Source organism: Choloepus didactylus, chromosome 17 (assembly GCF_015220235.1).
Source record: "Choloepus didactylus isolate mChoDid1 chromosome 17, mChoDid1.pri, whole genome shotgun sequence".
NCBI lineage: Eukaryota > Metazoa > Chordata > Mammalia > Pilosa > Megalonychidae > Choloepus > Choloepus didactylus.
The window spans coordinates 23,245,242-23,266,915 of NC_051323.1; the positions used below are offsets into that span (position 1 = coordinate 23,245,242).

The 21,674-nt window shown below is 34.4% G+C and overlaps 1 protein-coding gene across 5 annotated transcripts in view; it reads right to left on the reverse strand.

The window, feature by feature from the left end:
* APLF (aprataxin and PNKP like factor) overlaps positions 1–21,674 on the reverse strand; it is a 145,558-nt gene that overhangs the window by 102,069 nt on the left and 21,815 nt on the right. For 4 of the 5 annotated variants that reach the window (XM_037807214.1, XM_037807217.1, XM_037807213.1 and 1 more), the window contains exon 2: positions 15,239–15,310. In XM_037807214.1, the coding sequence (XP_037663142.1) occupies positions 15,239–15,310 (72 nt within the window). Of the gene's footprint in view, positions 1–12,248; positions 12,419–15,238; positions 15,311–21,674 lie in introns of those variants that run through there. The other variant, XM_037807216.1, reaches the window with a different exon arrangement.

Consider the following 21,674-nt stretch of genomic DNA (forward strand, 5'->3'; position numbering starts at 1 on the left):
CAAAGTCAAAACTGCTACAATAGTCACTATTTTATATTATTTTTGCCATGGATTGCCTCCATGTTAGCAAAGGTAATGAGAGTTGCCTCTATAACCCAGACCTACTAAAAAGCACCTTAAAAATTCCAATGAGGATCAAGCTGAAGTAAGCATTTCCAAAGATAAAATAGCCTTTTTGTCTTCAACATCACTTGGCAATTAAAACAAATAATCTTTAGTGTATGACAATAGCAATCTACAGTAACGCAGTCCTTTGATTTTTTTTAATTAGAATCTAATACAGAGCAACTTCTCTTTACCATCCTTCCATCTATCTACTTAATTGGTTTAATGAGACTATTTTTCTGGAGACATCAACAACCTCTCCAGCACAGCAGCAAGACTCACCCTGAGACTGGACATATGCTGAACATTCCCAGCTTTTCTATTTATACTTCTTCAAAATATCCTGAGACATTTTTCTGGGCTAACTATATTTTCATATTTCAAAACATTTTCTGATTCTAACCATTTAAAATATCTGTAGGTGTTAAGATATATTTCATTCACCCTCAGTTTGAACAGTCTAGAACTCAGGATGAATGAAGGGGGTGAAAACTTCTGTTCCTAATGAGAAAATATTCATTATGGAAAAATTAAGGAAATTTATAAAAGGTCTGCTTTTAATGTGGATACTTTGAAATCCTAGAAATGTGTCAGTTCTTTTTTCTTTTCTTTTCACCACCCTTACCCCAACAAATTTCTTTTCATTAGGAAACTTGGTTAAAATTGAATAAAATATGGCTTCTTTCATAAATCTTAAGCCATTATAGAATATAAACTAAGTACCAAGTTTAGAATACTGTTATAAAACATGAAGCAAATAATGTTATTAACTTTGGTAGGCTACTTTGGATTATAATTTGTTTTTCCTTTGTTTTTATTTAAAAAACATATTTCTACAAAAAAAAATAAGAGTAGGGAATTTCAGGGGTAAATGGAATATATTCTGATTTAATTTCTGTTAAATATTAAAACATACCAAAATATTCATAAACATTTATTGAACATCTACAGTAGTCTCCCACTGCATCCAACTGTCATGTCAAGCCCCAGATCATTTACCTCCGAAGTATCTCTTCCATCCATTTCTTATCATTTGCAGTCACTGCCCTAATTCAAAATCTTACCCACTGCTCACATTTCTTGCTTGTGCTAAACTCACATCAAGACTCCCTGTCTCCATCAACTTCAATTTCCCAAGTTATTCTTCCACATTTCCCTGTATAAAACCTCTGATATCTCCCTAATATAAACAAAATATAGCAGTTAAAACTCTCATGAATCTATGATGGTTTCTAACCTTACTGACCATCTTCACACAATGAAATCATTGCCCTATTCACATAATCTTAGATCTAATCACATGGATCTACCTCTGGGCTTGGAAAATGTTCCCTGTTAATCCTCATCCTGGGAATGTTTGTTTAAAAAAAAAAAACCTCACTATTAAGTGAAGCCTTTCCTCCTTGAGTACACCATCGTTATCAGAGACAGGAATGTTAGGTAGCAGGAGAGACAGAGTCAAAACAGTTATGAATAAACATAACTTCTGCCTGAATGTTGAATATTCTTCAAATAAGGTTTTCCTTCTAGGATAAGACATGTCTTTATTAATCAGTATTGTAAAGATTCAGATGAATACCAAAATAACATTAAATACTGAATATAGTATTAAGGTTATAAAGGCAAGAAGGTTAATTACAAAGGCATAAAATTCCAATAGAAAAGGTAAAATACTTGGAGGGAACTGATTACATTTATTTAAAAATGCATCACAGACCCAAAGACAAAGAAACATCCACATAAATATTTCTTTCCTCAGTTGAATGCACTTAATATTTAAATTATAGGTGACTAAATATTAGCTATTTAACAAATGCAACCACAAAGGTGGGCCAATGAGTGTGTCCATGAGCATCTTTTCATTTACCTAAAACTATTCATATAGGGTCACCAGAACTGAGAGCAAAATTGACATTCCAAGAAAATCTAATGTTGATCCTGTAAGTTAAATCTAAAGAAATTACTCATTAAATAAGGTAAAAAATCTATGTCAAATTATATATACTCTAACTAAAACGTCATACATACATGAAATCCACAAGGAACATGAATTTAATAACTTTTTAATTATATTAAGAGAAATAACTTACAATAAAAAGTCAAAGTATAGCATCTCTGGAATACACAATTTTCCTGATTTTAATAAAGATACATGAATTTCCATGTTTGGAAATGACCCTTCTGATACACAATAACTAAAAGTTCTGGGTAAACTACAATATACATGCTTTTAAAGGCATAGCTAGGCCTGCCAGGAAGGAAGGGAAATTCCTAAGACCTAAAAATGAAGAGAAAGCTAAAAAACATATCTTTCGCCTATACTTCAAAAAAAAAAAAAAAAAACTTTTTATTTTGAAATACTTACAGAACAGTTGTAAAAATAACAGAACTCCAACATTTCCCTACCACATATGCCCTTTATTTCTTTTCCTTCCTTCCTTCCTCTCTCCCTCCCTCCCCTCCTCTCACTGTCTCTCTCCCCTCCTCTTTCCCTTCCTTCTCCTCTCCTTCCCTCTCCTTTTCCCTCTCCCTCTCCTCATCCTTCACCTACTTTTTTTTCACAGTCACACCATCACCCCTTGTATGCTACATTGTTGTACATACGTCTTCAAGAGTCAAGGCTACTGGGTTGCAGTTTGTTAGTTTCACCTACTTTTGAAGTGCTGTGAGTTTTAAAAACTGAAAGGAGACAGGAAACAAAGCCTTAGTTCCACACAATGGGAGGAGCTGGAACTGTGACTCAAAAGGTAAGACCCTTAAAGGGCTATGGCCTGTAGGAAAATATAGATTTAAAAAGAAATCTACCTAACAGCAAGGGGCTATGACAAGGAAACTTACCCAGTATGAGCACTGATAAAACAAACAAAAAAATTCTCCTCTTAGAATTCATATTCATGGGCCTGGCCTAGTTCAAATTTTACATTTAAACAAGGTATATGGATCAGGAATTCCAAGGCTGAAATATAAACAGAAATTGGACCTGAATCTGCAGCACCTTGGACTACTTGATAAAGACAAACACAATATTCTCATAAGGCACTCACCCCTCAACTGAGGCTTTAAAGAAATACCACAGATAAAGGACTATTTAACCAGAGCTCAGAATCAAAAAACAAAACAGATGAGGAAATAATCCACCATGAGAAGGAGTGAGAGGGAGAGTGGAGGAGAGAGAAAGAGACAATGAGTGAGAGACAGAGAAAGAGTGAGGCCAAAACCAATAAACAGGATTAATTTCCCAAAACCTTCTGATAAAATTCATACTGGACATAAAATATTAAGTATGTTCAAATTTTTTAAAGGAAAAAAAGATAGAATTTTAAAAATTAGAAAAGACCAAGACAATAAAAGGGAGTGGGAGGGCAGGCTCATTAGTAAAAGAACAAAATAGAACATCCACAAATGAAAAACAAAATCATCAAAATGTGAAACTCAATGATGAATTAAACAGATTAGATATAGCTGTAGAGAGAATCAGTGACCTGAAAGAGAGATAAAAAAAAATTATCCAAAATAAAGCACAAAGAAAAAGATACGAGAAATAGAAAGCAAAGCTAACAGACATGGAAGAATAGAATAAAAAAATTTTTAACATATGTCTAATTTGAATTCCAGGAAAAGAAAATAGAAGAGAAATATAAAGAGAAAATGGCTACGAATGTTTTTTTTAATGACACTACAAGTGAATGCATCATGGAGAAAATTCAGAACAACAAATACAAAGAGAAAATGTTAATAGTACCTAGAAAGGGAAAATATATTACCTACAAATTAAAAAATAAAGAGACTAACAGCCAACTTGATTTTGCACCAGCAAAACAGAAACCAGCAGACTACAGAAAATCTTTAATGTATCAAAAGTAAATAACTATCAAACTTGAATTTTAGACATGGCTAAATTACCATTCCAGAAAAGTGGTGAAAAAAAGACATTATCAGAAAATAAAAACAAAGCAAATAACATCAAAAGATGCTCACAAAACAAGTTTCTAAAGGATATTTTTCAGAAATAAGAACAATTAACCCAGAAGGTAGGCTTCAGAAGGAAAGAAGAAACAGGGAGTCAAGAAAATGGTAAAAAGGTGCATAAATATAAACAAATATTGACCTATAAAGCAATAATAATGATAAAATTTATAGGAAACAAACAAGATGAAATTAAGTCAGGATAAAAAAGCATGTAAGAGGGAAGAATGTTGATCAGGAGTAAAAGAGTCTAAGGTCCTTGTATTTTTCAGGTGAGTGATATGGAGTACACTTTATGTAAGCAAGTTAAAAATTTAAAGGTGAGATTTTTATTATTATTATTAAATTCAGTTTTATTGAGATATATTCACACACCATACAATCACCCATGGTATACAATCAACTGTTCACAGTACCATCATATAATTGTGCATTCATCACCCCAATCTATTTTTGAACATTTTCCTTACATCAGAAAGAATAAGAATAAAAAATAAAAGTAACGAACCCCCAAATCATCCCCCCACCCCACCATATTTTTCATTTAGTTTTTTTTTTCTAATTCAGTCTTATTGATATATATTCACATACCATACAATCATCCATGGTGTACAATCAACTGTTCATAGTACCATCTTATAGTTGTGCATTCATCACCCCAATCTATTTTTTAACATTTTCCTTACACCAGAAAGAATCAAAATCAGAATAAAAAATAAAAATAAAAAAAGAACACCCAAATCACACACCCCCACCCCACCCTATTTTTCATTTAGGTTTTGTCCCCATTTTTCTACTCATCCATCCATACACTGGATAAAGGGAGTACGAGCCACAGGGTTTTCACAATCACACTGAAGATGGCCTTGTAAAACAACAGAAATGGAGTATTTAACTTCCAAACAAGTAGAAGGGGAAACGGAACATATAAAATTTAGTCAAAATAGAGGAAGGAAGGAAGGAAGGGAGGGAGGGAGGGAGGGAGGAAACAGGAGAGAAAGAATTTGATGGAAAAAAAAACAGACAATAGCATAAAATGAGAATGTAGAAATAAATTAAAATATATCAGAAATATAAATGGCCCATGTGAATATAAATGGACTAAAACGTGCCTGTGAAAAACCAGAGATTGTTAGACTGGATTTTAAAAACTATATTTAAATTGAGCAAATAAAAATCACTAAATATATAGAATACATGAACACAATTAACAATCTAATGACTATATAGAAACCTCTATAAATTAGTACATATTCTTCTCAAGCAAACATGCAAACATGCTTGATGTTTCGTAACAGTTTATCAAAATTAAATAAATAATACACCTTAAAGCAACTATCAATACATGTCAATGTATTCATATCATATCAATATTTTTTATGACTACATAGCTAATTTAAATTGAAAACTCAATAACAAATTGCTTGGTTATCTAACCAAATATGCCCCCCCCCCCATTTGGAAATTTAATACACACTTCAAAAATTCAACTCAAATAAAAATAACATAATTTCAATTAGGAAAAAACTGAACAACAATTGAAGTGCCACATGTAGAAATCTATAGGATGCTGCTGAAGTGGTTAATTAGTGGAAAATGATTTTTTAAATGCTTATTTAAGAAAAACAGAAAGGCCAGAAATATATTTAATTTAAGAAATCAAGAAAACAAACAAAGTAAAATCTAAAAGGAGTGTAAGAATGGCACTTTAATAAAGACCAGAGTAAACATTAATGAAAACAAACATAAAATAAAGAATAGAAAAAGCCTGTAAAGCCAAAAGACAATTTTTTAAAAACTGAAAATTCCAGGCTGAAATATAACAGAAACTGGCTGTGTATCAGTAGACAAATTCTAGCAAGATTGATCAAGCAAAAAGAGAGAAGACACACACATACACACTCACAAAATTTTAGAATGACTCTATACCAACACATTCATAAATGTGCAAAATTGACCATTACATTAAAGCATATATAGCAAACCAACTATTAACAAAAAAGGATGTATGTTTATGCATGTGTATGCAAGTGTGTGTAGCTTGTTTAGAAATTATTTAATAATAAAAAGAAAAGAGAGCTGGATTAGACTTAAATATTTTAAAAATACAATCAATAATTTAAAATCCTCTCAACCTCTCCCAAAACAAGATGCAAGTGGATTTAAAGTTGAATATTCAAACTCTTCCAGAGACTAGAAAAATAGGGACTGTTTCCCAATTTCATGAATGAAGCTACTAAAACTGATTCTAAGAGCAGACAAGGGCAGAAAAAATATTAGCAAACCCAAACCTACAACAAATTAAAGATAAAAGCTAACTATTTGAGAGCCATATTATTAGTGTGTGTCTTTTAACATTTCCATGGGATTATAAATGCAAAGAAAATAGATTAAGCTCTAACTTTAGAAGTGGTGCAAAGGACGCATTATCCCTGAAGAAATGGAACTAAAATACAAACCAATTGTCTATAGCTTTCTCTTGCAGTATCATTAAATATAAAGAAAGACTGATGTGTACTCAAAAAAAGGCCCTCCTTATTTTCAATATTTTTTTTTAATTAGGAAAGCATTACTTTTTTTTTAAATGAGTGAATTGAGGAAAAGCTATTATATTATTTTACAAGTATATGCATAATTTTCTGGGAAGAAAAACGATAACAGCTCAAGAATTTTCTGTACAAAAGAGAAAAGCACAATAAACCCAAGATGTATGTTTTGATGGATTAATACAAAAAGGTGAGAAAAAGTCTTCTGCAATTCGTGTAGTTATAGAACTACTGCCTCAATCATCCAAGAAACAAAACCAGTAAGATTTTATTAAAATGAAATAAAAGCAATGAAAGCTATGAATTCACCCCAAGGACATAACAAGTACTGCTGAGACAGTCATTTACAGAGAACATCATCACTTTGCCTCTGTAATGCATTTTCTCCCCACTGATTCAAAATTTTAGAATAAATTTACATGACACATGAAAAAGCTAAGATCATTTCATGAACTAACATCATCTCCCCATGCACTATTTCCAAGAATTGCTGAGAACTATAGACTTTTTTAAAGGGGAAAATATTAGAGGAAAAAATGGTAGAAATTCATTTAATTTGGTCCACCAGGAACCAAATTTAAAGTCCAAGTCTAATTAGAAACAGGGCTTACATAATAAGCATCTGAATAAATGGATCAATTGTTTTCAAGGGGATAAGCATTTTCTTGAAAACTATATTAATATAAACAAGAAATCAAGCATTACACTGAGCAAAGGACCTACCTATATATCACCAAGTTCAAGGAGCAGCTTTCTATCCACAGTTATGTAAACATAATAACTTGTAGAGTAAAATTCAATTGCTAAGCAGATTCTTGCACATTGTCTCATTACATGGATGTAAGAGATCTGGCTTATAGGGAATTCATGCCTACATCTTTAGATCTTTAGTACCATTTAAACTCTCACCCACAACATATAACTATTTCAGTTGTTCCACATCCTCACCAACATTTGAAATTGTTAGACTTCTCAATTTTTGCCAATATGTTGGGTATGAAATGGTATCTCACTGTGGTTTCATTTGCATTTCTCTGCTTAATAAGTAGGTTGAATACCTTTTCAAGTTTACTAACCAGTTAGGTTTCTCCTTCTGTAGAGTGCCAAGCTGGTCTTCAGTCTATTTTACTATGGAGTTGCTTATCTTTTTCTCATTGATTTAAGTTAATTTTGGTTATCAATCCTTTGACAATCTCATGTGCTTTAAATGTTGTCTCCCTGTTGTAATTTCCATTTTCATTATAGTACTTTGATAAACAGAGATCACTAAATTTAATGTAATTGATTTTTAACCTTTCTTTTATGGTTACTGCTTAAATCATAAAGATTTTTTTTCTGTATTATTGCCTAACAGTTTTATAATTTAGCCTTTCACATTTTATCCACCTAGAATTGATTTGGAGATATTGTTTAAAGCAGGGTTCTAATTTATTTTTTTTCCCAAACAAATAACCAACTGTCCTAGTGCTATTTATTGAAAACAATGTCTTCTTACCCACTGTTAGACAATGTCAGATCTGACCCAAATCAAATTTTCACATGCCTAAGTCTGAATCTAAGGTTGTTTTCACTATTAAAATTCTGTGTCACCTTAAAGCACTAAAACTTCTTGTTAAAAGATGTCTACAATTAGTCATAATTTCAAGAAATTTTTTTAAAGAAGAGAACATCCAATGACAGAGAATCCTGCCTTGGGAAGTATAATTTAATGAGAAAAAAATACTACATTTTTATTAAAAGAGACCGAGTTCTAATCCCCATTCTAAAACTTGCTGAGTACATAGAATCAGACATCTCCAAAGAACTTCAACAGTCTGAGTTGTCAAAAATAATGGTGACATGGGAAGATGGCAGATTAAGAAGCTCCAAAATTCCTATACCCACAGAAACATTGACAAACAAGCAAAAACTGGCAAAGTCAACTTTCCAGAGATCTGGAAAACATTCAAAGAGTTACAGTAACCAGCAAATACTGAATCAAGGTGAAGGCAAATTTAAAAACCTTAAGAAAACCTCATGAGCCCTTTACTAGCCCTTTCCTCACACCCTCCCCAACTTGGTGCATTGCCAGTCCACACTCCAAGAATAGGTCCCTGATCCCAGATGATGGAGAAAACAGAGTAATTGTTATACAAATAGTGGGGTGCATCTATGTCTGTTATAATCCTTCTGGTGGCAGCCTGAATCTAGGCAGCATTTAATCCAAGATGTTCCTCTCTCTCTCTCCTGTCCCACGAGTTACTCTGGATGCAGAAGTGGTTAGCAGACTGCTAAAACATTGTAAGAAAACTATCAAACCACAGATGTCTGACACAAATAATTACCAGTTGAGACACGTTATATAGCATCCTGACCAGGAGGAAAGGCTGCATATTTCCTAGATAAAGTAGGGCATTTGGAGTGCCTCCGTCAATAGGGGAATTTGTATGGGAATATGTGCATGCTTAGGACAATATACATGCGCTAAAATGTCCTGCAAGGATACTATGCTTTGCTTCAGGTTGTTCTGTAGGCTTGCTATAAGGATGGCTAGGCACTGAAGGTGAGTACCAGCACAGAGACAATCTGCACAGACTGGAAAAGGGGTTTTGTTTTGTTTTGTTTTTACTCCTGGCCTTCAAGAAAATCTCTGTCATAAGACTAGCTGAATACAAGCTAAAGAAACAGAAATTTCTGTGACTACACACATCAAAGGTTACAGTCTTTACAAAAATAATTTGGAAAAATCACTAAATAAATATAATACAAGAGTCTTCAACAATAAGAAGGAGGGAAAACAACAAATCATGAGAAAGGAGGAGAATCTGCTTTCTCCCGATCAAAATTCCAACATTCTTTTGTGCAGCAATGAAAAAGCCAATCATTAAATTTATGTGGAATGGCATGGGGTCCTGAATAGCCAAAAACATCTTGAGAAAGAACAAAGTTGGAGGGCTCTCTTGTTCCCAATTTCAAAATGTACTACAAAGCTAGAGTAATCAAAACATGTGTCACTGGTATAAGACATACAAACAGAATGACATAGAATTGAGGATTCAGAAATAATCCACACTTCTTTGGCCAACTGATTTTGACAAGGATGCCAAGTCTACACAATGGGTATAGAACAGTCTCTTCAACAAATGGTGGTTGGAAAACTTGATACCCACTTGCAAAAGAATGAAATAAGACCCCTGACCCAAACCATTTATAAAAACTAACTCAATAAAGACCAGGGCCTAGATGTAAGTGCTAAAACCATACAACTGGTAGAAGAATACACAGGGGAAAATCTTCAGGACCTTCTTTAGGAAATGGATCCTTAGAGAAGACACCAAGAGTACAAGCAACAAAAGCAAAAACAGGTCAAATGGACTTCATAAAAATTAAATACTTTTGTGCAAAGGATATCAACAAGAAAGTGAAAAGACAACCTACAGAATGGGAGAAAATATTTGGAAATCATGTATCTGACAAGGGTTTAATATCCAGAATACATACAGAACTCATACAACTCAACACAAAAACAAGGAACCCAATTTTTTAAATGGACAAAGGACTTGAATAGGCATTTCTCCAAAGAAATTATACAAATGGCCAATACTCACATCAAAAGATGCTCAACATCATTACTCACCAAAGAAATTCAAAGGAAAAACACAATGAAATACTATTCCACACCCACTAGAATGGCTATTATTTTAAAAATGGAAAATGAGCCTTGATAAGGATGCCAACAAATGGGATCCTTGTACATTGTTGGTGGGAATGTAAAATGATGTAGCTGCTGTAGAAACAGTTTGGCAGTCCTCGGAAATTAAACATAGAATTACTATATGAGACAGCAATTACTATGATAGGTATATACCCAAAAGAACTGAAACAGGAACTTGGACTGATAACACAACACCAATATTCATAGAAGCATTATTCGTAATAGCCAAAAGGTGGAAGCAGTTCAAATGTCCATGAAAGATGAATGGATAAACAAAATGAAGTATATGCACATACATGGAATATTACTGAGTCATTAGTGAATGAAATTCTGACACATGCTACAACATGGATGAATCCTGAAGACATCACATTGAGTTAAATAAGCCAGACACAGAAGGACAATATTATATAATTTCACTTATGTAAAATACCTAAAATAAGCAAATTCATGAAGACAGTAAATAAACTGCAGGTTACTGAGGACAGGAGGGGTTGGTGGGAAAAGGGAGTTAATTTTTTTAATGGGTACAGAGCACTGTTTGAAGTAATGAAAAACTTTGGGTAATAGATGGTGATTATAGCACAATATTGTGAATGCAATTAATATAAATGAATTATATACATGAAAGTTGTTAAAATGGGAAGATTTGTGCTATATAAATGTTCCACAATTTTTTTAATGGGCAAAGACTTGAATAGACATTTCTCCAAAGAAGATATAAAAATGACCTATAAGCACATGAAAAGATGCTCAAAATGATTAGCCATCAGGGAAATGCAAATCAAAAGCACAATGAGATACCACTTCAAACCCACTAGGATGACTATTATTAAAAAAACTTAAAATAACAAGAGTTGGCAAGGATGTGGAGAAACTGAACTCTCATGCATTGCTGGCAGGAATATATGATGGTACAACTACTGTGGAAAACTGTTTGGTGGTGCCTTAAAAAGTTAAACATAGACTTACCATAAGGTCCTGGTAATTCCACTTTTAGCTATATGTCATGAGGAAATGAAAGCAGGGACACAAACAGACATTTGCTAGAAAAACCAAGGTTCATAGAAGCATTATTCACAATTGCCAAAAGGCAGAAACAACCCAAGTGTCCAATGATGGATGAATGGATAAACAGAAGGTGGTATATTCATACATATTCATACAATGGAATACTATTCAGCCATATAAAGGAATAAACTACTGATAAATGTTACAACATGGACAAACTATGAAAACATTATGTTAAGCCATATCAGCCAGACACAGAAAGGATAAATATTGCATGATTCCACTTAAATAAAATAACTAGAATAGAATAGAGACAGAAAGTAGAACAGAGGTTACCACGGGCTGGGGGAAAAGGGGAATGAGGATTTGTTGCTTGACGGTACAAAGTTTCTATTTTGGTGGATGAAGGTTTGTGTTTTAGTAACGGAAGGTGTTGACAGTAGCACAACACTGTAAAAGTAATTAATGCCACTGAACTGTACACTTAAAAAAGGTTAAAATGGCAAGTTTTGGTTTATAAATATGTTGCTACTATTTAAATACACACATACATACATACAGGTACCAAGAAAAGGGTAAAAATATTTATCTTTCTCCCATGTCTATAAGATCATACTTACCAGAATGTTCATAAAATTACACTAAACAGTATTTAAAAGATAAATATCAACAGAGGTATAATTTGAATAAACTTTACCATTCCTAATTTTACTTTTTTTTTTTTTTTTTTTTTTAGAATTTTCTATATAGTTTAATTTCTTTCAAGCAGAACAAGTTTAAATTATGTAAGCACATCTCTTCTTCATATTTACTTGCAAAAAGCAATGGAACAATTTCTATAGATAAACACATGAGGAACTTGGTGCAGTGAAGAAAGAGTACAACATCAGCAGGGCAAACAGATATTCCCGACTGTCAGCACCCACCTGGGGTGCTCCAGCGCTGAAGCCTAACAGCCGCATTCTTGGGCACTCTGGGCTTGTGCACGCCGCGGTGACCTCAGCTGTCTCAAGGCAGCATCTCCATACTGAATTCCTGAGCCCATTCTTTCTGGATCCAGCTCACCTGATTCAATTTTGTTAAGTATTTTTCTTGCACACTGTACAAAGGCCTCTTCTACATTCTCCCCTGTTAGTGCACTTGTTTCCAAAAACGTCAGCTCATTTTCTTGAGCGAATCTGGAAGCTTCTAAGAATGTAACTTCACGATCTGCATCCAGATCCTTCTTGTTTCCACAGAGGATGATCACAATGTTTTGACTTGCTAGCATTCTGGCATCTGCTAATGTCATACACAAGGAGAGCCCCTGCTGCACCTCTGTAATAACTTCTTGTCACAGACCGTAGGTTTCGGACATGGCCGTCTGCGACATCTTGGGAAGCGGCACCGCCTCTCCCCGGGGTCACAGGCTGCAGCTCCGGCCCGCGCCGGCAAGAGGAAAAGGGGCCGCGGTGGGTTCGCTGCGTCTCGATGGAAAAGAGACTGGGGGGCAGGGGACGGGGAAAGAGGGAGGGACCCACCCAGGTCTCCAGGCAACCGCCGGCGACCCCGCGGCTGCGGCTCTGCCCTTATGCCGGGCTCCGCGCAAGCGCGCCCTAATTTTACTTTTATAGTTATAATCTTATGAGGAAATTTGCTCTAGCTTCTAATATTGTTTCTACCACAGTTTGGTGCTCAAAAGGCACTTGTTGCTGTCATATGCTTGTTTTATGATCTGAGTATAATCTTATTAAAGACCAAGAAGGGTGATGAACGTTTTCTAAATGGTACCTCTCTGAAACTGAATATTCCAAAACTTCCACACAGAAATGTCACTTGCTTTATACTGGAAAAAGTTTAACTCAAAGAGGGGATTCTTGATCAATAAAATCACTTTTCATTTAGGTATACTTGCTTTATGTATCAGTACTCTATTGAATAACCACAGAAATTCAATATGTATCTGAATATTTTTCATCTATGTATAGACACAATTCCAACTAAGTACCTTTATTAAGCCTATTTGGAAAACATTCTAAGAAGCATTCTGGTGTTTAAAATATAAATATTCTTGATTAATGGTGACAAAATATGTAAATAAGGTTTTAAAATATGCATGAATCAGTATAAATGATGGTTTCCTAATGGTCTATTTTGGTATATAAAAAAATGTAATTCTTGCAAATTTTGTTATAAGAATGGTTTCTTCTCAGCATTGAGTAAATAAGAGTGTAAAGAAAAACTCTGATATTCATTCAGTTCACAATTCAGTTGATTAACCTACCCCCAAAAAATGTTCTGAGTTATTAAAATGGATCCTCTCATTGTTTATGACTATTCTGCTATTATGAATTTTTCAGATATTATTTGGAGCATAAGCAAAGCTACAAAAAACACTAGGAGTTACAGGTATTAACCAAGAGTCTGTCTTTATAAGTAGAGTAAAAATTACAATTGGTTTATTGATTTATTTTCTGACTTCTGCATCAGTTATCAGCAGGATTGGAATACTAACAATACAAATTGAGAAAAGTCTACAAACCTATTTTAGGAGCTAATATTCTCTGCTTTCATAGCACAAATAACTAGAAATTAATCATCAAGGATTATTTAAATGTCTTATTTATCAAAAAATTAGGTCCTGTAGGTCTTAATTTATAGGAAAAATAAGTTCTTCATTCCATTAACATGAATAGAGGAGTCCACATAACTAATGTAGAAAGTCACTGCAAAATCTTCCCTTTGAAGAGACAGGTGTATTTTTAACTATAATTGCTATTTTGAAAAAGTAAATATAAACTAATGTTATGTTCATCAGAAAAGGCAGGAGAGGAATTTAGACATCTATATTCTTTCCTTCAATGTGCTTCAGTGGTTCTGTAACAAAATAACAACAACAAACTATTTATCACAGGCTATGGTGGTTCATTGGAAGGGTGTTAGAAATTGGGTACTGGAAAAAATAATATAATTTTGTAAAACTCCATGATATCCGTGTTCCCAGAAATGCCATGTACAGTTCTCACTACAGCACTTATTCATATATTCAACAAATATTAATTACTGGGGCTGGCCGCTGGTGATCCTTGATCCTGGGCTCCTGTCACATGGCAAGGCACACAGCAGCCTCTCCTGGCCTCTCCCTTCTCTTCTGGGTTCTGTGCCAGTGTCTTGCTTCCATTCTCTTTATCTACCTCAATTTCATTCTGCTTATAAAGGACTCCAGTAATAGGATTAGGACCCATCCTGATTGAGATGAGCCACACTTTAACTGAATTAACCTCATCAAAAGATCCTACTTGCAATGGGTTCACACCCCTCAGAAATGGACTAAATTTAACATGTTTTTCTGGAGTGCATACAGCTCCAAACTATCACACTCATGTACAGATTTTATTCTCCAACACAACAGATTCTGCAATTGAAAGGGAATAATCACACAGCATATTTTCAGAAATAGGGTATCCCTGAAAACAATTGGTGCTTATACGATAACGCAAACAAAGTTCTAGCCCTCAAAAGAAACTTTCAAATTAAAATTATTTTAAAACCCTAAATTGAATAAGGTCTAAATGTTAGAAATATTCAACTCTACAAACAAATTTCTAGAATTTGTTGAAATACACTATAACATGTAACTGAATTTGGTCCTTATCTACCCCCAAAAGTCAACGATTCAGTAATTATGGGCTTTCCTATAAGATCTTATGTATAATATCCCATTATGTACAATATAATAATGTAAATATGAAATACAAATGTAGGTGGTCCCTAGTAGTTTAGATCTTTATCTCCAAATTATCTTTTGGTACTTAGAAGGATATATTCTGACATTAATTCTCTATTTCCATAACCTTAGAAAATAAGCACCACTAATCAGAAGCTGAAAAGGGTAAAATATAATAAATTAAAAATAAATCATTAACAACATATTTACCGGTTTGATACGAAGCTGACCACCCACCACCTCAAGAATGGCATGTCTTCTGGACACTCTCTTATCTGTTATCTGCAGGGAAAAGAATAAAAATTTCAAATACAGCCACCTCCTCAAAAAACAACAATAAAAAAAAAAAAGCAATGTTTCTGAAATCAGTAGGCTAGATATGAAATATATCATTCATTCAACAATTGTATATTGAAGTGAATGTCCTCATTTAACACATAAAGAAACTAATCAGAGATTAAGGGAGCTGCCCAAAGTAACAGAAAAGTAAATAAATCGTAGAGCCAAGGCTCAAGCTTGGGTCTAATAAAGCCCAAATCCTTAAATGGTGGCTTCCATTCAAGATAGATGTTTAGTGGGGATTCTTAAAACTAAAATTCATAAAATGAGAAAAACTTGTATAATACATATATTAGGAAACATTTCAAATATGAATAATATATAATATGTTATAATGATAAAAGGTTTTTTAAAAGATACAGCCTGGTAAAATGGAAAAAGTGTGACTATAGGCTTCAGGGTCAGGCAGGACTAGGTCAGGAAGACCTGCATTTGAGTTCTTGGGACATCAGTAACCATTAAGAAAGGCAGGAGGAAGAAGTGAAAACCAAATATTCACAGTAAAGAAGATTATTATCTATTTTTATATATTTGTTTCCTCTTTGAGCTGACAGTATTCTATGTATGTTCACAATCATTTCTGCATATTAAATTTCAAAAACTGTTTGCACTTTATATTCTGAAAATGTTAATCAAGCCTTCCCCACAGTGATGTAAACACAATCATTAAGATTACCTTTTTAATCTGTCACTAACATATAATGAAAACATTTTAAGCACCACCTTTACTTAATACCATAATTCTTTGGTCCATCTCTTGGTTACCTTGGTATCACTTGAACACTGGTGCTATCCACATCAGGACCAAGATTATCAGTAAAAGCAGACTATAGCAATGCATAAATTCAATTAAACCATTAGTTCTGAAACAAACTTGGAAAATGTGAAATTGCTAGAAATTAGTACTCATTATTTTTCAACCAGATAGCAGTTCTACACTTAAGGCTGTGACTACACAAATAGTAACATTAAGCATCATGGCAGGAAGAATTCCACATAATCGAATTTCCCACATGAGTAAAGTTAATTTTTAGAATATTTTCCAAAATAAAAAATATATTAAATATAGTCCATTTAATAGATATCTATTATTAGACATACGACTTTCAGAAAGGTAAATCTCAAGTAATAATCTATTCTATCAGACAAGATAGCATAGAAGTTTAGAGGTTCTTATATTCTTTTCTATCATGTGTTTCAGTGGGCCAAAAATAATAGCAGTTATCTGACAACTCACTTTATCACTTGCATAGAACATTCACTTAAATATGAGATTCACCATAATACTGTCATGACTATTATTCACATTTTACATATTTGGAAATTGAGGTCCAGAGAATTTAAGTTGCTTATGTAGGTCATTATTCAAGTAGGTAATACTCCAAATCCACACTCTTATTAATAAAAATAAATATCATAGGGAGAAAAATATTCATACATGATTTTATATGCACATGTAATTATTCAGAAGTAATTTCAAGAAATGCAGATTATTCTGTAGCTGAAGGTAAGAGGGTTCTATTTCTAACTTGGGTACTTTAAGATCTCACTGTTATTTCAATAATACAAATTGATTTTCTAATCAATCAAGTAATAAACTGTCACATATAAAGCCATGACATATAATGATGTTTCCTGTAATTATTCAGTTTTTTTTTTTAAAAAAAACAGTATTTTTTGCAGGAAGCAATAATGGTCATTTCCAGCTCACTCTTTCCTTGAAGTAGGCTTCACTGACACTAGCAAGAAAAAGAGATTTTAAATAATATAAAAGTATAATGTGACCTCTAGTGGACACATGATTCCACAGCAGTGTAATTTCACTACAAGTTGTGGGCCTCTATAAAGTACCAAAAATGGTGCTTTAAAGAGTCTTTGTAATTAATATCATTCAGACATTTGGTTATAATGTCTCTTTTAAAACATACCTCTAAAAAGTAAGTAAGCTACAAAATAACCAATAAAGCTTTATCAATGGGACACTTACAGTTTTAATAAATTATCATTAAAATGTATTTTAATTTCAGGAGTGGGGGGATTGGTCACAAACACATCCTAAAGGTCTCTTTGCCTGCTTTATTTAATAGCCTATTACTTCTCTTGTATAAAGTGACTATCTAATACATTCTTATTAATTAACATATTAACTGCAATAGCAATTATTTATCAAGACCAACAGTTTCATACTAGGTATTATCTCTTTTAATCCTCACAATACCTCTGAAAAGTAGGTGATACTATTATCTTCAATTTATAGGTGAGAAACTGGAAATGCAGAGAGGTTAAGACACCACCCAAAGTTCCACAGCCGACAAGCAACAGGGCCAGCATTTGAACCAAAGGAACCTGATTCCAGAACCATCCCTGTTCTTAACATGACACTGTCTCACCCAGTATCATTACATAAAACCTAAAGTAAACCGTAATTTTTTAGATTACTTACCAACAGCTTAACTATCTGAACTAGAACATGATAAAGAACTGGAAATAAGGTGAAAACTGCTACTTAATAAGTAAACAGACATTCTGAGAAGATTCCAGCCCTAAATAAAGCTCTGGCATTCAAAGAGGCCCCCAGGCTTTCATTTGGTCCATTTTATTCTAATGTCATACCCAATCTAACAAGATGTGTTATACAAATTTCCAATTCTCTATTCACTGCAAGTAAGAAAGTACATAGAGTAGTAAATAGTACTTTGACAACAGTGGAAAAATGATTATGGTCTGCAAATGGAACGAGAAAGGCTATTTTGAAAAGCAAAGAAACTCAAGGCCCCAAAAAGAGTACACTGGCAAGAGACTATTTAGGGTGGAGACAAATGGCATAACATACTTCAAAATATTCTAAAGGCTTACCCAAGTTTACTTCCTGATGACCAACAGCCACCAGGTTGAAATTAAAACTTCATTTTAAAGTCAGACATTTTGTACCTTAGAAAGTCATAAAAGTAGTTAAAATTGAGGCATTCCTATAGAATAATTGTAGCCACCTAAATTCTAACCTCATTACATACCCTCCAAAAACTTGGCGCAAACAAAATCACCCATAACCCACAGGTAAAGCACAACTAAGAGATTGAAATTATTGCAAACTTCAATTTACATATAAGAGGAAAGATCAAGCTCCAGAACCTATGCTTGAGCAGAAAAGGGCAAGTAGTAACTAGGTGGAAAGAGAAGTGAGGGAGTGGTAACTTAGGGGTGGTGGCGCACAGTTAATATCATTCCCAGAAAGAATAAGGTATACTCTGAATGGGAAATACTGAAACACATTCAAATTCAGCTTTTCAGAGCCCAGCTAATAGGGAATCAAATGGAACAGGCTTAAAAATATGTAGAAACAGGTATAACAATCTCAGAATAAGGCACCATTTTTGAGGGTTAGAAGGTAGAAACTTGGTAGGGAGGACCCTCTCAGAGATTTAGTGGCAAATGCGGGCAGGTATGTGTGAGTGGAAATTAAGGGTCTTGCAGAAACAGAAGAATTATAATTTCAGAACAGACAAAATAATAATCCCTCCCTGTCATCCCCCCACAAAAGATACCTTCAATAAAAGAAGCATCACTTTATTATGCTAACAGAAGAGAGTGTTCTTAAACTATCAAATCTAATAAGCCACCCCAAACCCTCTGTCCTGTCTACATACAGAGTACCTACTACTGCTGGTCCAAGAATATAAAGAGATTTTGAAATGAACAGAATACAATAGATAAAATCTATACAAAGCTACTATAAAAAGAAAAGAAAAGAAAAGAAAAAACAAGAACCAAATATTTTATCTGAGGAAAATTCTCCCCCACAACACAGACACAAGGTAGACCACTCTATGCCAATTTAATATTCTTAAGGAAGTATTTGCAAATTTGAATAAATACAGCTCAAATCAGAACTGTAAAAGCTTAAGTAAGAAATGGACAAATATTGGGAAAACAAAATCAGAGTTGACAGACTTAGGAGAAAAAATCATCTAAAAAATCAAAACTAAATTATAAGCTACTGTACGAGTTATCTAATGCTATGTAATAATTGATCCCTAAACTTAACAGCTTATAACAATAGTTATTGATCCGTTCTCATGATTCTGTCAATTAGCTGGACACTTTCCTGTTGGTTATGTCTGGACATACTTATGTGGCTGCATTTAAGTGACAAACAGAAGACACTAGTATATAAATTAAAATTCTAGATCTCTGGGAGAAAATCAGTAAGATATACAGATTGACAGCTAATTTAAGAAAAAAGAGCAGGGGTGGAGTGTGAGAAAAAACCCAAATGTATAAAATAAGAAATGAGAGATGGAAATAATCATTGAAAATACAGGCCATTTTTTAAAACCATAAGACTTGAACAAGTACAGTTGATGCATTTTTTCCTATACGTATGTTATCCTTCGTTAAAAAGTTCAAAGAAATCTTGAGACTACTTTGCACAATTCCATGCAAATGAATCTGAAAAGTTAAATGAAATGGATAATACCCAGGGAAATTACAATTTACCAAAATTGATCTAAGTAGAGATAGAAAGTTTAAACAGACCAATTTCAAAATAAGAAAGAGAGAGAGACTCAGGCAAGATGGCGGCATAGAGAGGAGTGGAAGCTAAGTAGTCCCCCTGGAACAACTACAAAAAACCAGAAACAACTACTAAATAATCCAGAATAACTGCAGGGGGACAAACGAGACCATCCACTCATCATACACCAACCTGAATTGGGAGGAATGCCCAAAAACACAGCATAAAATCTGTAAGTAAAACCTGCGGAACCAAGCCATGAGACCCCCTCCCCCATAGCCTGAGCTGCAAAGCCTCATGGTGCGAGAGAGAAACTCTCTCTCAGCAAGTGAATACAGCTCAGCTGAGCTCCAACTGGGGTTTTAAGTAGCGAGTGTGAACTGCTCACTACAGGTATGCATCCCCAAAAAACAGACAGAGGCTTTGGGTGACGACTGACCTGGGAGAGCCGGAGGGTCGCCTTGGACTAGGTCCAAAGGGGACTATCTGTTTGTTTTTTGGCTCAGTGGAGAAAGCCCCAGTCATTTTCAGTTTCCAGGGCTGTGACTCTGGGAAGGGTGGAGACAGCACAAGCAGAGAGCGAGACCACTGATATGCTAATGACCTCCACCTGGGGGGTCTGTCTTCTCTAGGAGGAAAGGGGTGGGGCCCTTTCCATTCAGAACCAGACCCCAGAGCCTGGGGGAACACGGCCACACCTCCTCACACCAGTCAAGAATTATAGGCTAACAGGCATCACCTGCTGGGCAGAAAAGCACAGTGACCCAAGGCATCAAAGGGTGGAGCAATTTTCTAAGACACACCCTCAGGGAAACCAGATATTGAATATTTCTTCCCTCTGGGACCTGAGCCTGTTCTGGTCTGGGAAAACCTGATTTGGATAACCAAGGAAACCATGCCTAGACAACAGAAAATTACAACCTACACTAAGAAAAACAAGGTTATGGCCCAGTCAAAGGAACAAATGTACACTTCAACTGAGATACAGGAATTTAAACAACTAATGCTAAATCAATTCAAAAAGTTTAGAGAAGATATTGCAAAAGAGATAGAGGCTGTAAAGGAAGCACTTGGCATGTATACGACAGAAATCAAAAGTTCAAAAAAACAACTAGTAGAATCTATGGAAATGAAAGGCACAACACAAGAGATGAAAGACACAATGGAAACATACAACAGCAGATCTCAAGAGGCAGAAGAAAACACTCAGGAACTGGAGAACAAAACACCTGAAAGCCTACACGCAAAGGAGCAGATGGAGAAAAGAATGAAAAAATATGAGCAACGTCTCCGGAAACTCAAGGATGAAACAAAGTACAATAATGTACGTATCACTGGTGTCCCAGAAGGAGAAGAGAAGGGAAAGGGGGCAGAAGCAATAATAGAGGAAATAATTAATGAAAATTTCCCATCTCTTATGAAAGACATAAAATTACAGATCCAAGAAGCGCAGCGTACTCCAAACAGAAGAGATATGAATAGGCCTACGCCAAGACACTTAATAATCAGATTATCAAATGTCAAAGACAAAGAGAGAATCCTGAAAGCAGCAAGAGAAAAGCGATCCATTACATACAAAGGAAGCTTCATAAGACTATGTGCAGATCTCTCAGCAGAAACCATGGAGGCAAGAAGGAAGTGGTGTGATGTATTTAAGATACTGAAAGAGAAAAACCGCCAACCAAGAATCCTGTATCCAGCAAAGCTGTCCTTCAAATATGAGGGAGAGCTCAAAATATTTTCTGACAAACAATGAGAGACTTTGTGAACAAGACACCTGCCCTACAGGAAATA